Source organism: Erithacus rubecula (genome assembly GCF_903797595.1).
Source record: "Erithacus rubecula genome assembly, chromosome: 3".
In the NCBI taxonomy this organism is placed as follows: domain Eukaryota; kingdom Metazoa; phylum Chordata; class Aves; order Passeriformes; family Muscicapidae; genus Erithacus; species Erithacus rubecula.
In genome coordinates this window covers 132,460,565-132,476,673 of record NC_136689.1, presented here as the reverse complement: position 1 = coordinate 132,476,673, position 16,109 = coordinate 132,460,565, and the positions used below count along the sequence as shown (strand labels likewise).

Sequence of the window (16,109 nt, the reverse complement as noted above, 5' to 3'; positions counted from 1 at the left end):
ATTTAGGATTAATTTTAATCTGGTTATTTTTACTTTTATTTATTAATTATTAATATCTTATCTATACTTATTTAGTTATTTACATGGTTTCTCATTATGCTATGGAATATTTTTACATTTACATGCCACAGGCCTTGATAATAAATAATTCATGATGTGTAGCTCTACTCTGACATTTCAAAATTGAATCATTATATAGAATTACATTTTGGTTTCAAAATTGGAAATCTGACTCTTCAGATTTCCTTTATTATTTTCTCTAGGGCTTTGACAATTCAAATAGGAGCACAGGATTTTGCATTTATGTTTCTTCACTTTGCTGCTTATCTAAAATGGACTTGATTTGCTCAGATAGGGCAGAAACAGAAATATGTCTAATCTCCAGCTAATTGCATTTGTTCAGAAAAATATTGAAAAAATAAATAAGGAAGAAATAATTTTGCAAACTGTTAATATTTTGGATATTTAAATTATAGCCAATATTATCAAAAAGTTATCAGATGTGAACTCATTCTATACAACAAAAAAAAAAATTGGATTTTGACCTTCTGCCATGTCTCGTTTCTACTGAAAAATTCATTTCACACTTTTCTTACACTTGACTAAAATGAGTGAATTCAGTAAACTAATTTTAAGCAGCACAGGATTTCAGCACTTGAGAAAACTATGTGGAATTTTTAAAAACTGTGCACCAGAGTTCCTTAAGTAAAAACTGAATAGAATTGATAATTATAATTAATTACTAAATTGAGAGCAAATATTGTTTCTAAAGTTAGATTACCCCTAAATAAAGATGTGTATCTCATAATCTGCTGTATAAAATCTGCTTTTCGGATCTTCAGAAAAACATCTAGTTCTGTTTAGAAGTTTTCAAAAAACAGAAACTGAATATGCGAAGGTATTTGGCTTTTACTTTGGTGGCAAAAGTTGATGAGCTGTTATATAAATTCGCATAGAAATAATTTGATAGTGTGTTTTATTGCATTTTATGCATTTATATAAACTTTATGTATTAACACCAAAAGCAGTACTAAATTTTCTACTGCTTTCTCTTGATTTAAAAGAAAGAAGTACTTTCTTCTTGAAATGTACTTATTAAAATGTATCTAATTATATTTCTCTTCTAATTTTCTGCTATAGAGATTCTAATCTATTTGATTTTCTCCTTACAAGACATATTTTATTGATTATGCATATTTCAGAAAACTTAAAAAGTAGGAAAGTAGGTTTAGGTTTTCGGGGATTTTTTGTTGTTTTATTTTTTTTAAGAATTGCCTTTAGGTGTTCTCCCATTTTGTACTCTTTTATTAATAATCTTTTTTTCTTTATAAGTTCCTCTTCTAGAAAATATTAAATAACATAACACACTTGTCTAATTGTTTTTGGGTTTAGTACTGCCAGCACCAAGAATATTGAACCAACTTCCTTGTCAGCTTAGAATCAATTAATAGGAGTAGATCCATAGCCAATTATAATAATTACTGTCTCTTGTCTACTTTGATATCCTTAAACAATTGTGGCAGTTATTTATATCTCTCTTTCTTCCAGGAATCATACAAGAATTCAATAACTTGCCAAAAGTATTTATGAGAATATCTAAAATTAATTTGTTATACTAGAATTGTTGGCAATTATTTCTCTAACATTTATCTCAATCTACCACATCTTCAATACGTGACCAGACTGCCCATGTCCTCATTCTTTTTTTTTGGAAACTAAATCCCCCCTGGTATTTGAAACATGAAACATTTGAACATGGTGCTAATATAAAAATATAACTTTATTTTTTTTTGTTTTAAATAGCAAAAATCATGATGTGATGTTCTTACTGAGACTTTACTGCTCTTAAATTTAAAAAAAAAATGTTACATTCTATGTCTACATTAAAGTCTAACTTAGATATATATTTCTCTACAGCAATGTTTCATTGAAACTCAAAATCTATCTTTGATCTTTCAAGTTTTTCTACAACAGTGGCTAGCTGCTTTTGATCTCACATTTTTACATTTGCTAATATTTTTTTTTAAGTTACTGCTTAGAATTTGTTTGGGGTGGTTTTGTTTATTATTTTTGGGGGGGGAGTTGCTTGTTTGTTTTTAAATAATGCCATCATTTTCCCATTTGCCGCAATGATTCAGGGCCTGCTTTAGAAAATGTCTAAATTGCCAGCTTCTGCTGAACTCTGTTTTAACTAGCCACATTCAAATACTTTTACATATATTGGCCTAGTTTCTCTCTCATTTTTTACATCATTTTTGATTATGTAGTTATACTATTGTGAAGACTGAAGAGACTACAGTATGTAAATCTTCTATATTCTTCATTATATTTTTCTCTTTCATACTGCTTTTCAGCATTATGATGTTTCACCGTCTCTCTCTGTATTTTTTGATGTCTTTTTATTTCTAATGTATTTCTGCTTTTCCAAGTAGCCTCTAAAACATACATTTCTATATCAGATTGTCCTTTATATTTTCATTGTATTATTCATTGTGTTGTAAGCAGCTTTAGGTTCTTCATCAGCTTCACGTTTACAGACTGATATCTACAATAAATATATCTGTAATTTAGAACTTTAGAATCAGTGTCTACCATTTTTATATGTTCCAATGTCCTTTGCATTAAAATTATTTTATATCTAGAATTTGATGTATCACTCACTGTATTTGTTTTCTTTTTACTTACAACTACTGCAAGAAATCATTGCAACTGAAAATCTCATAATCGTACTACAAAGGATAAATAGAGTGCTATTTTATTACGTGACACGAGGAAAAAAGAGTATCCAGTGATTTAATTTATATGGAAGTTTGGGCTGGTATGCAGTTCATTTTCTTCACAGTAGCTAGTAGGGCCAGTTTGGGATTTTTGCTGGTTTTGATCATACCAGGGAGTTTTCATTATTGCTGAGCAGTGTTTACTCAGAGTCAAGGTCTTTGCTGCCCCTCATGCCATCCCATCGGTGAACAGCTGGAGGGGCATGAGAATCTGGGGGGCAACACAGCTGGGACAGCTGATCCTGGATGACCAAAGGGACATTCCTTACCTATGGCTTCATGTTTAGCAATAGTATAGGGGGAAGGTTGGCCTGGGGCTGTGATCAGTAACTAGCAAGGTTGCTTGATGGTGAGGAAGTATTTTCATTTGCTTTACTTGTCTTTCATGGGTTACATTCCTCTTATCTTTTCCTTTTCTTTACAATTTCCACTATCACCCTTTCAATTCTGAGAGAGAGTTAACCACAATAATATATTAAATTTTATAAGCATAAAGAATGTCACTAAGTAATTATTTTCCTGAACCTACTCATCTAGGTGAATTGAATACTAGATATTTCAGACTAGATTTTAAAACAGTGACCCATTAGATAAAAAGCAATATCCCATTATCCATTAGTTCTTCAAGGCATTTTCCCCCCTCCTTTTCCAGACTGTATGAGCAGTTGTTCTTATTTTTTGATTGTATTGTAGCTGTGTAATCAAATTTATCTGCATGACATAAAACCATATTGTGCCATTCATTTTTAAGCAGTGTTCCCCATTGATTCCATTGAGAACTGCTCCTTAAAAATGGATGGTGCAATATGGCACTTAAATCTGCAAATACAATTAAATTATATTAGATCTTAGCTGTAGGAGCTAGAAAGTAGGTGATCTGAAAGCAAGAGCAGGAATTAAAAACTTCAAGCTGCATAAAAAGAAGGCTAGATAGCAAAAGTATTAATGTTTTTTAAAAGGTGAAGAGATTTTAAATTGATTATCATACGTAGGTAGTTCATTCTTCACTTTTATCTTACTAAACTTTCACCTTGTGAATTCTTTGTTTGGTTAAACTGCAAAGGCCTGATGAAAAACATCTGAGCAATAGGCACGTGATTGGGCTTTTAACATTGTATTGTTTAGCTGGAGGCACAGAAAATTTGACTTTATAGCAGTAGTTAGGCATAGATTACAAGAACCTATTGTTCAGCTGGGTGATTTCCCCTCCATGGTTCTCAGCTACATTTCTTTTACAACTACTGAAATTTGAAGAAAGATGTCACTCTGATTTTAATGCATTTTATATTGCATTCTCTATTTACTAATACACTGCCATAATGAGGTAGAATATAGTTCTTTGACAAAGGTAAATGAATACTAATGATCAAGGTGGGTAATCTCCCAGATAAAAGGCTTGCCAATTTACATACAGAATTGGTGATACTCTGTTGTTTTTATGCTAGGGTTTCTCAAGGGCTACAGCGGATGCTATTTTAACAAGGCAAGATACCATTAGGTTCAGCATACACAGGAGCTATTTGCCATTAATGCTAAAAATGTTTCAAGGAAATAGTGAGCAATGCATTAACACTGATGCTGATCTTTATCACATTCTTACCTTAGTCAAGTCCCTTGCTCTCCTACTGATGCTCTATTGCTGACCCTGGAAAGCAGGACAAGGACAGCATACTGCATAACATTTTGGTGAATAAACTACAATAACCTAGAGCATAAATAAATACATAAGGGAACACAGTATTTCAGAGTCTAAGCAAACATTATTAAAAATAATGAAATACTATTGGAGAATTAGATTAGAAAATATCAGTTGCCTCCTGAAGGTTTTTTTTTGTTTCTATTTTTGGTTTTTTTTTTCTGATTAGTTGGTGATTGGGTTATTTTATTCTTCAGGATATTTAATTTTACATTTAGGATATATAGTTTTACATCCCCAGGGGAATGGTTCTCAGCATTTGTTGCATTTTTGTTTTAACCATTTATATTTGTGGGTGTGATGGATTTGCTAGATTTTTACTCTAGGTAGACTTTTCAATGCAGAGCATAATAATTAGACGAGTTGATTTTCATGACTAATAAGTCTTTAACTTTCTATTAATTAGGAAACAAAATAAATCCTCACACTTCAAAGCTGGCACAAAGGCAGTAAGACCTACTTAGTTGAATTAAGCTGAAATGAAAGTCCATGTCTACCATGGTAGTAGTGGAACTTTTACAACTATCCAAATAACTTGATGCTAGCTGTTTTCTGGAAGCAAAAATATACGTTTGCATTAAGTTAGTGTTTTCAATTCACTGTAGCTATGAGTCCATCTGTGATTTCTGAGCATTAATTTTTAGTTACAGTTGGTAAAATCTCTTCTTCTTGAAAATTTTTGCCATTTTAAATTAAACATTTCCCAAAATGCAAGGAAGGAAATACAGTCAATGAACTCTCTAAGTTTGCTAAAATACCAAGCAAACCTCTTCCCCTCCCTGACACATTCAGAAATGTCTTGGAGGACTGTCTGGATGCTGTAAGAGTTAAATGATTAATTACCTAATTATTTACAAAATTTAACATTTTCTCAGCTTGTAAAGGTCAACTGGAAGCTTACATCTTACAACCAACTTCTCTCTATACTAGCTGTTTTTGAGACCCAGGAATGTGAATTCTTGTGAGGAAGAGAGTATTACAAAAGCAGTTGGAAAACAAAGGCGTAATAAGGAGAAAAGTAAATTCAGAAAGGGCCAAATGAAAAAATCCAGAATAAGAAGACTAAAGAAAGAAGTTTAAAGAAAGAAATACTAACACAGTATTAAGTTCTTGCTGCTGATTATATGTTGCATATGCTGAGTGACAAATAGCTGATGTCTAACTCCAGTCTGTACTGAGCACATTGTAGCAAAAGCTGCAGACAGCTCTTGTTGAAGACTTTGTACCCAGCAGATCCTCACTGGAAATCCTGTTCTCCCCCTGTGTGAACAGATGCATCCCATTATAAATCCAGTGTAGATGTATGTTGCTTTCATGGAATTCAGCGTGTAGGAAAAATGTTTAGGTGTTTCAGACAAAGGGTCATATAAACGTTTTAATTAATAGCTGTAAAAGAAATGGTATTATCTTCACCTTTTAGAGACCTGGAAGTTATTTTAACCATTCTCAGTATTAATGAGAACTCTCTGATTTTTGAATGTGTTAGAAATTTTTATTAATTTGCAAAAATTGTTGGGTTTAATGACTTTTAGAGATCTATGAGCATTTTTCAATTAAGTTATTCTGTGACCTTTTTTTGTACTAGCTGTCACAATACTACCTTACAAGTATAATCACATATTTTGTTTAGATCTGTAAAAATATTTTGCTCTGGTTTAAGCATACTAGTGTAAGAACCCTTTTTTACAATTAAGATAATGGCTTTACAAATTACATAACCTGTAGGAATAAAAAAGAACCAGAGATAAAAAGATATTAATTTTTCTTTATAATTAAGGTCCACTATATGCTGAGGACTATATTTAGCTCTTAAATTTATTTTAAGTATTGCTTTTGTGTACTAAGACTTCAAGTTTCATTAAGGGTGAAATTATGTTCCTTTTTCTGTCAATGCCATTGACTTTAGTGGAATTGCAGTTTTACCCTAAAATTGGATATTATTTATATCTGCTGATTAGGAAGGTGTGATAATGATATGAGTGCTAGAGTGAGACAGTGGTATTGGTGATTTTAGCTTAATTATTCAACTCACAGACAGTAAAGAGGAGAAAGGAATTAGGGATATTTTTTCAATGAAATTATTTCTCTTATTTTAATGCTTTTGTTGCTTATATTCTTCCATATTCACTTCTGTTTGACCCAAAATCTGGAATAAAAAAAATATTGAGTACTTACAAGCTGGTAAGCAGATGTGTTTTTATCACAAATATTTGCCATATTTAAATAATGAAGGTTTTTTATTTTATGTTTTTCCAGTAACTCATAGCAAATAAGTCTCTTCAAATGAGTCTTAGCCAAGATACTTTCTGTGTCTTGGAAAAAGTCCCAGTAGCTCTATTATCTAAATATGTTTTCACAGGAAATCATGACTTTCTAATATTTCACATGGTGGGTGGATTGAGGGAAGGCTCTGAGATTACTCTTTTAGCCACAGAGGGCAATAGTCTGTGTACATGTGGTAGTCAGTGCTCACTCCATGTGTCAGGGTGTGTGCCCATCCTCTGAACTGAGCATCACCAAGGTCTCCTCCTGACCTGGGTCCTGACAGAATGCTCAGCTCCAATATAAGTGCCACATCTGCACACATATGTGCACAAGAGAAGGTCAAGACCCTTCTGCTGACATATTTCAAATGCTGTGATTTTCACACCAAGCCATTAAATCATTTCCAAATTGTGTATGCAAACTGGAGCAATAGGTGCCATCTGCTCCTGTTTCAGGTACACAGTCTGTCAGACTCTGAAGTTGCACCATACTGAAAGGAATCCATGCCAGAAAAATTCAATAAATCTGTTTTCAAAGCGTTGGGGCCTTAACTTGTTACATTATAAAGATGTGTGATTTTCATGGGATACTCCACCAAACATTTTGTATGAATTAGCTAAAAGAAATGTTAATATATGTGATTTGTATCTACCCAATATCTTGTATTTAGTATGACAAATACTGAGATAAAATGTTCTGGAATAGTAGTAAGAAAACCACATGTTTCTTAGTTTTATATAATGCATGAGGTGTTAATGTTTTGAGAGAATACCACAAAAAAACCCAAAAAACCAAAAAAACGAAACAAACAAAAAAAAAACCCACAAAAAACCCCCAAACCCAGATGTGTTTAGAAGGTAAAGCATTGAGTACTACTTCATTTATAAATTTATGTCTTAACAGGAAATAAATTTCTTAAATAGATAAGTTAACATCAAACACATTAAAAATGTTTCATAGTCCAAAAGAGAAAAATTCTTCTAAAGAGGTGCCATACCTTGATAGTAGACTAGGGTTAAATCCAAATTACTAACTCTGTGTGACAAGCAGGTAATAGATATAGGCAACCACTAATATTGAATAATATTTCATATATATGCACCTGTACATCTGATGAAAAAAAAAAAAAAAAGAAGAAATAACACTGTTTCTTTCTTGACATTTTGAATAATGCCAAATACTAAGTTTTGTTATAATCCTTAGAAAAATGCATTATTGTGGTTAAAAGCATTTGTATCTCTCTTCCATTTTATCAAGTATTATGGCTATGGTAGCATAAACATGATGCTTCTATGATAAAGAAAATTGTGTTCTCATAACTTTATATATATAGAGTTATAAATAATTGACATATAAGTAAGTGATGCATCATATTTAGTCAAGAAAACCTGACTTTCTTATATCAGTAGCTGTAGACATTATTTTGCATGATGAGTCTATTGGCATGAGTAAGAATTTACTAATGTGCAGAAGGGCTGCATAATCTATGCTCTTGTCATAGCATAAAGCATCATATGAATGAATAATAGTTTTGTATGCTGTAAATAATAGCATTCTGCCTATAAACTACATCATTACTTTTTTTAAGATGGTTTATAAATTGTAAAGAAAATATAATTGATCTGGAAAACTGCAGATGCCATCAATTCTCATTTGATATATGAGAAAATTGCACATACTCGGTATGTCACAGAATGTACAAATTTAATCCAGTGTAGAAGTATAATAAAATTTCCTGTTATATCATATACCAACATACAGCAAATGCCCCTGCCTGGGGACTCAACATCGCTCTGCTTTGTAATGCAATTTGAACTGATTTTTGAAATTATGTTACATTTTTAAAATCTGATTATCTTCACTTTCTAGCACCCTGTGGAAGCAGATCAACAGGTTCTGAAGGGACTGTATTATCACCAAACTACCCCAAGAATTATAGTGTTGGTCACAACTGTATTTACTCCATCACTGTTCCTAAGGAATTTGGTGAGTAGGTCTGGTCTCATTCATATCTTTTTGTTGCTTGGATACTTTCAACAATTCTAGATGATTTCTATGGTTGCTTTTACATAAAACTATTAATGTGAAATAATTAATGTTTTTTAAGCTGATACTTCTATTAACACTTTTATCATTTTATAGTACATTATTTTCTCAGAACACTTATGTTCGCCTTTATATTTTGAAATTAGTCATCAGTATTTTTGTCTCACGGGGATAACTAGCATGTAATTTAGAATACTACTGTGATGCCAACCAAATGTATTAGTGGTACCACTTAAGGTTTCTTTTCAGCCAAGGTCACATGCCTATGCTCTAGAAAGTGAAGCATAGTTCCAGTAAGTCCATATAAGCAGGGAAAGCAATGTTTATTATAAATATTTGGTACTGTTGCTCTTTTAACCCTTGGCTTCTCAGTCTCATAGGCAATGGCATAGTCTTTATTGACAAATGAAATCAGAGCAGCATGTGTCTGCTTGGGTTTTGTAGAGTCTCTGAACCTCCATCAAAACTTCACTTCCCTACTAGCATTTTCTCTGTTGACTAGACAAATATTTTAATGGTGTCTTCTGTCCCATACAAAGACAGCTTTATCTCCCTGGATTTAATAATTATTTTATCTCACTTTATTATTAAATATCTATGGTAACAGCTGATGGTTTTTTGTTCACTTTGACTTCTTGGTAAGCAGTATGGCACATATTGAGTGTCCTTTAGACTTTAAATATCCATGCTTTAGATTTATGCTTGGATAAGCAGGACTTCATCCTGACCCACAGCTCACATTTCAGTTAGTCAAATAACAGGTGCCTGGGGATGGGGATGGGTATTTCTTAACCCTCCTTCACATTTAGTTTCTAAACATCTTTGCCAAATTAAAGACAGTGCTTTAGCTGCTCTGTATAAATCTGTCATACTCATGATATCTGAATTCCCTTAGTATCCAATTGGCTTGTTCTTGTGTGTAGTGTAGAGCTACTACTACAAAATAAGTAGTATTTTAGAGGTATTGTTTCCTAAGTCATGCTGATCTCTCCTCATTCCAAAAATATTAAGATAAAATGAAACACGCGCACAATTCTTGATTTATTTCTAGCTATTATAAGCATGTGTTTTTGACAAAGCTAATTGTTTTTGGATAAACTGTAAAGTTTATATACTCCCATTTTAATCAAAGTTACCTATTTAATATCAGTTTAGTAGTACTTCTTAGTTTATGAAACAGATGTGAACATGTAAGGCCTTAAAATTACTACAATAAAGCACTCACAATGTTAAGTTCTTTGTTCATACTTTTGACATTCTGGATTGAAATGTAGTTTTGTAATTTCCAGAAATAAAGCCAGATTTCCCTAAACAACACATGGAATGGGGGAAAATCCCACTGCTCTGTATAGTTATTTGGAATAATTGGAGAAATACTGGTTTTCTTACACAATAAGCATGATAGTAACAGTATTGAGGAATTCTGTTTGACCATTTCACAGTGATGAAACAAAAAATGCTGATGCAAAAACAATGGTTTGGTGTGCTTAACCTTAACATACAAGGATTCAGTGACATATTGTGGAATATAAATATGATAGAATATCTAACTTTTTGCCTATCCTACCTTGGGATAGACCTTTACTTTTTTTCTCGTATTTTAATAGTGTATTTTGACAATCAGTTCAGATAGCTGTAGAAGATATAATGTATCATATTTGATCCACTTTTATCCATGCAGGAAACAAGAGTGTGTTGAAAGTGAAAGGTAAAAAAACATGGTAGTAACCACTCAAAATGAGAATGTCATGACACAACAAAACAAGTGCCAAAACAGATATTTCCATTTTAGCTGTTTTTTTTCCAACAATACTCATACAGTGATAGGAAGCAGAGTTCGTCCTACCCAGAAGCTCACATTTTGAAATATGAGTCTTTCTTTGAATTGTATGCTGCTATAAATTTTTTTTGGTAAGTTATTAATATAGATTTTCTCCTGACTTGGGTTCTTTCTGTAATTTATCATTACTAAAATTATTCCAGTAAAAACCATTAAGAAAGGCAAGGTAATTCTGACAATTGATTGAACTGAAGTTTTTTGCATTTGATGTAATTATTTGTCTTAGTCTGAAATTTTGCAGTGAGAGTAATGAATGTGTTTTATCTAATAGCTTTTACCTCTCACTCATCAAAATATATTTAAGTACAGTTTCAGAGAAGAATAGCCATAAAATTACAATGCTGAGGTCTTTCAGATCAGTTTTAGTAAGTAGGAACTTTGTTCCTGTAACTGTTGTTTTGGGTCTTAATAGAAGATATTACATTGAGAGTCTTCACTTGCAGTTCTTGATATGTAGGGAATCACTCACTGACAAGATGGTCAAAAAAATCGGGACTTTGTGGAAAAAAACACCAGATTTCATATTCAATTCACTTGGTAGTGTGAGTCACATCATTTGACAGAGATTATTCACAACAAAAAAGAGTCAAAATTACTTTTTTTGAGAATGAAGGGGTACTCTGACAAAGCTGCTGACATAAGATAATTTAATTTTCCTAAAGAAAATAGCAACAAATCTGTCATCTTCTCTCTGGCTCCAACTTTCAATGTGAAATACAGCAACCAAATATTTGCTGAATGGAAACTCTTCAAGAACTCTTTTTGGCAACCAGTACAGTATATGAGAACTTATTTAAAAAAACAAAAAAAACAAAAAAAATTGAAAACCTGGTCAATATAGACAAAACCCACAAACAATAATATCATATTTAGTGTGTAGAATGGAACTCCTTGGCCTGTATTAGTTTTTGATGGACTGAAAAGAAACCTATTTCATCTGCAGCTTCTCAGGTTCTCAAGTCAAAAATTCTGTGGAAAAGTCATTTCAATGTGGACTTTTTCTCAGTGTTTCATTATTCTGTCATGCAGAATCATAGCTGCAATATTTCATACCATGACAGGTTTAAGCTACAAGATAAATGATTCACAAAAGCACACAGTGTGCCACAGGCAAAATCTTTTGTAAACATTTAAGACTCAGCTTCTTTGACACTCTCCCACTGATATTTTAAAGTGGTGTAATGATAGTTAATTGTTCAATCCTGAAATACCACCTTGGTTACAATTAAAATGCAGATGTTTGAGAGGTTTTTTTAATCTGATGGACATGACATGATTGTTTTACTGTACTCTGTATAATGGTGTCATCTATGCTTCTTCTTTAAATTAATATTTTTAACAGTAAAATATATTTTTTATTAGCTGACCTCAGCAAACAGCTTTCCTTTTTGTTAGAGCAAAAAGATAGATTGAACATATATGGTAAGGGATGTTAGTGTGGCTTTCAACTATGCTACCAGGAAATAGACGTATTTTCTCAGTTGTCATCAAAAATGATGAAATTTAGATCTAAATGATCTCTTCCTACATAGATGCTAAGCAGTAATTGGGAAAATGTATGTTTTCCATTGAAATGTTTGCTTTACATGCACTGGAAAATATAATATATACAAATTGCAAGAATTTTATTGATAAGAACAATATTTGGGACAAGTCTTCTTGGAATTATGGCAGTGAAGGTAGATCCAGTTTGCTTACTGTAGACAGGGAAATTTAATTCCTCTATTCTCTTCAATTCCTGAATAATTGTCTTATATTCACAGGGACATTTATGCCATTTTCTACTTTTGCTTATGTCTTGACTTGAATTCCTGGAAGATAGAACTGAGTTATTCCATATTAGCAATATAGAAAACAAAGAAGTAGAACTGAATAGTTGAACTTTGGGATTATTGTTATTATTATTAATAATATCCTTGAAAGAATTATTTTTTACGAGTTACTGGAAGGTAAACCTACAGATTTTATTCTACCAGTAAAAATACACTGAGCAATGGTGTCAACCTGTGTTTTCTTTTTGACAGCTCTCTGCATCTACACTTGTTAGACACCTTAGCAGTTGTGTCACAGTGAAGTTATTTCAGTACTGTTTGATTTGATTACAAACTCAGTTTACATTTAGAAAGAAAAATATAGGCAAGGACAGATCATAAGGAGCAGAATGTGCCAAATGACAACCTCACATCAAGAGGGAATGAGAACCAAATTGTATTTATGATAACACTTAGCTGAATTACAGTAAAATATTTGTTTTAATAACTTGAATCCATCATCACTGCTGCGTACATCATAATATGATTTAGAAAATGTGGCAGATGCATATGGAATGGCATTTTTTCAATGTGGAGAGTTTAACTCTCCATCTTAAGTAAAAATGAATGGAAATGTTTGGCTAAATAGCTAGCATCAATATTTTTAAACATAAACTAAACAATTATTGAATTAAGGAATACTTTGCTGAAGGGGAGATGGAAATGAAGGATCTAAAATATCAAAATGCCACCATGCCAGGCAGGACTCTGATTCTGCTCCTACCTTTTTTTTTTTATATAAGCAACCACTTCAAAGTCTGTGAGACTGCACTGTTTAAACAATGGTTACTTGTCAACAAGATGGAGCAAAACCACAAAGACTGCTCCAAATACTAGAGTGTCCAACTGTATAAAGGTTCAAGACACTAAATTCAGAAGAAAGAGACAGCAATCCAGCATGTACCCTGTATTTTTCAAAATGTAAGTCAGCTCACCTTCCCTTCTCCTCAAAAAAATGACTTTAAACCAAAATGACTTCCAAGAAAAAGGAGTTTATTTATTCACATTTCTTAATGTAACCATGAAACGATTTTTAAGAAGAAAAGTCTATATTTTTGTATTTGTTAATAAAATTTTTGCATATGAACATAAAAACTGACAATCACAGGGCACTTCATATAAAAACTAAAAATATTTTAAAACCCTGTATCACTTAGTCAAGAAATTTAATGACATCTAATTTAGTCGAGTAATGCAGTCTTCTGGTTTATTTTCTCAAGTTTTCTAAACTACAGAGTGAACATCATGGAATAGTGAGGATATTTGTTGTGAACAATAGGAAGAAATACATGCTGTATAATTAATACCAATAGTTGATTGAAAATTCACACCTCATTCTTTTTTCTTGTCATTCTTTTAACTGTTGCCATGTCGTCATTTCTCTTAACACCACTCTGTTGCTTCAATATTTTCAAAGGATCTTATACTAGTTAGATCAGTATTTTTCTTGGAAAATTCTTGAAACTGAATTTCAAGAGCTCAGCATTAAAATGTTTATGGCAGTCCTTTTCTTCAATTTTCTTCAATCAGCTAATTAGGCTTCATTCAAAAATACATAAGCAGGATTTTCATCTATGATAGATTTTAGAAACTCTGGCCAGAACAGAGAGGTCATTGTGCAAAGGATATCAGGAAGACACAAGTACTTTTCATCTCAGAGATAATAAGCTTTAAAAAGGTAATATTTATATGTAATATTTAATTAAAATTGCTGAAGTAATTCCTCTTAATGAATGAATGAAAATGAGTGTTTCAGTATGGAAACATTCACAACATCTGTGTAAATGCTGCTTTGTGTTAATTTAGCTCATTGTTTTAATTTGAAAATTCTCTAAGTGGACTTAACATGATAGGTATATGTCCTTTTATTTGACTCTTTTTAAAATTTAATATTGAGAGTTAATGAAGAGCACTGAAGAGGGTTAAGTGTGGAGTCAGGTTGCTTAGAGCCAGAAGAATATGTAGGTTGTGTGCATTGTGCTTGAAGCAAATTAATGCACCCTCCTACCAAAATAGAAATTGAATATTCTCAATGTTCATTCAATGTGCGTTGAATGACTGAGTATGAATTTATATTCCACTATTATTTTGATTAAATATGATAAACAAACAATTTTTCTGGAATTTGCAATGCTAAACAATGGCATGGTTAATTTCTTCCTTAAAGTAAGACAATTGTATAGCTATATAATGAATAAAATAAAAATTGGTAGAATCTGACTCATTGTATTCTGCACAATTTAGCAAGAAAAGAACATACTGGTGTTGAGCCACAAATAAAAAGCTTAGAATTCTATCTTCGTCATACTAAATGGACATGAAAATCTTAATGAAAAAAATCTTCATCCATAAAGGTAAATTCTGAACTTTTACAGTGACAGGATTTTTGGCTTATTCTGGATAATCCAAGTGGGGATGATCTAAATCTGTATGTGTACTTAGTCTTGAAGTGCTACCCTGAAATGCAGATTTATATGTACATAAATTTTCAGCTTGAAGGCAAAGCAGATAGGTGTGTATACATGAAATTCAATCCTATGCTAGAATGCATTTCTTCTTTAGTTATACACCTAATTAAATAGATATTTAACTAAGCCATTCAGATCCTTGCTCTAACTAATAAATAGAAATACATATTCTCATGGTGTGATTCAACCCGTCTAAAACATCTACTTGCAATTTTTGAAAAAACTTAATTTATTTGCAATGTAAAAGAAACACACAGCCTTATTTTATCATATTTGTTCTGGCAGCTATGAAGGGTTACAAGAATTAAAGAACATGCTGCATATGTGATCTCCTTCCTTCCTGCAATCACATTACACACACATAACTTCATAATTTTCTCTTATGCATATGTGCTGAAGCTGGCAATTTCAGATATGTTTCGGTGAGCAATCATTTAGTGGCTTGGGATTGAGTATTTCAAATTCACACTATTCTTAGTGATTCTTCATCCTCAAATGTTTTAAACCTAATGGTGGAGGTGAAAAAAATGTGTCCTATTATTAAGTGAATATTTGATTATGGTATCTCTCCTTAAAATGTTGTTGGGCACAAACTTAAAAAGAATTTCAGGTGATGGCCTGCATTATGTTAGCTTTTGTACAGGTACTGGAAGCCATGGCCTGTAGCCTGTCCAAAATGAATACTTAATGGATTTATGTTTCCACCTGAAAAAAGGAAAATGAAAGGCAGGATTGATTATATGCTGGAAATAATTTTTGTTGTGGTTTTGGGAGGGACTTTAGTGAGTATTAAGTATTCTCTTTTCAAGAATATACCTAAAAGTGCTATTTAAAATATAAATATTTTCAGAATTTGGTGTAAAAATAGTTATAGTTAAAGAATTTAAGTAATATATACAAACTATGAAATTATTTGTTCTTTAATGTAAGAATTTATTCCTTTGAATAATAGTTTGCTACTTTTAACAAGGTTGTGTCAGATATTTTTATTTTTCATTGTATTTCAAACACAAAGCAATAACACTAACTACTTTTATTTAAATATGAATAGTCTGGTGTCAAAATATTGTATATCAAACATACCTGATAGATAGTGAATATGTTTTTTATCATAATTTCAAGTATACATGGATTACAGTGCTACAGGCTTTCCATAGAATAGCTGGAGCTTGCAGAATTAGATTTTTTTTAAAATAGAGGTGAGCA

General features: G+C 31.9%; 1 protein-coding gene and 1 long non-coding RNA gene across 4 annotated transcripts in view; one reads left to right on the top strand and one right to left on the bottom strand.

Annotated features, from left to right (window-relative positions):
• The window catches only part of CSMD3 (CUB and Sushi multiple domains 3), a 568,112-nt gene that overhangs the window by 423,643 nt on the left and 128,360 nt on the right, over positions 1 to 16,109 (top strand). For all 3 annotated transcript variants that reach the window (XM_079302232.1, XM_079302231.1, XM_079302230.1), the window contains one exon: positions 8,608 to 8,724. In XM_079302232.1, the coding sequence (XP_079158358.1) occupies positions 8,608 to 8,724 (117 nt within the window). The remainder of the gene's footprint in view (positions 1 to 8,607; positions 8,725 to 16,109) is intronic.
• LOC306800288 overlaps positions 1 to 16,109 on the bottom strand; it is a 448,386-nt gene that overhangs the window by 304,457 nt on the left and 127,820 nt on the right. The gene's annotated exons all lie outside the window — the stretch shown is intronic.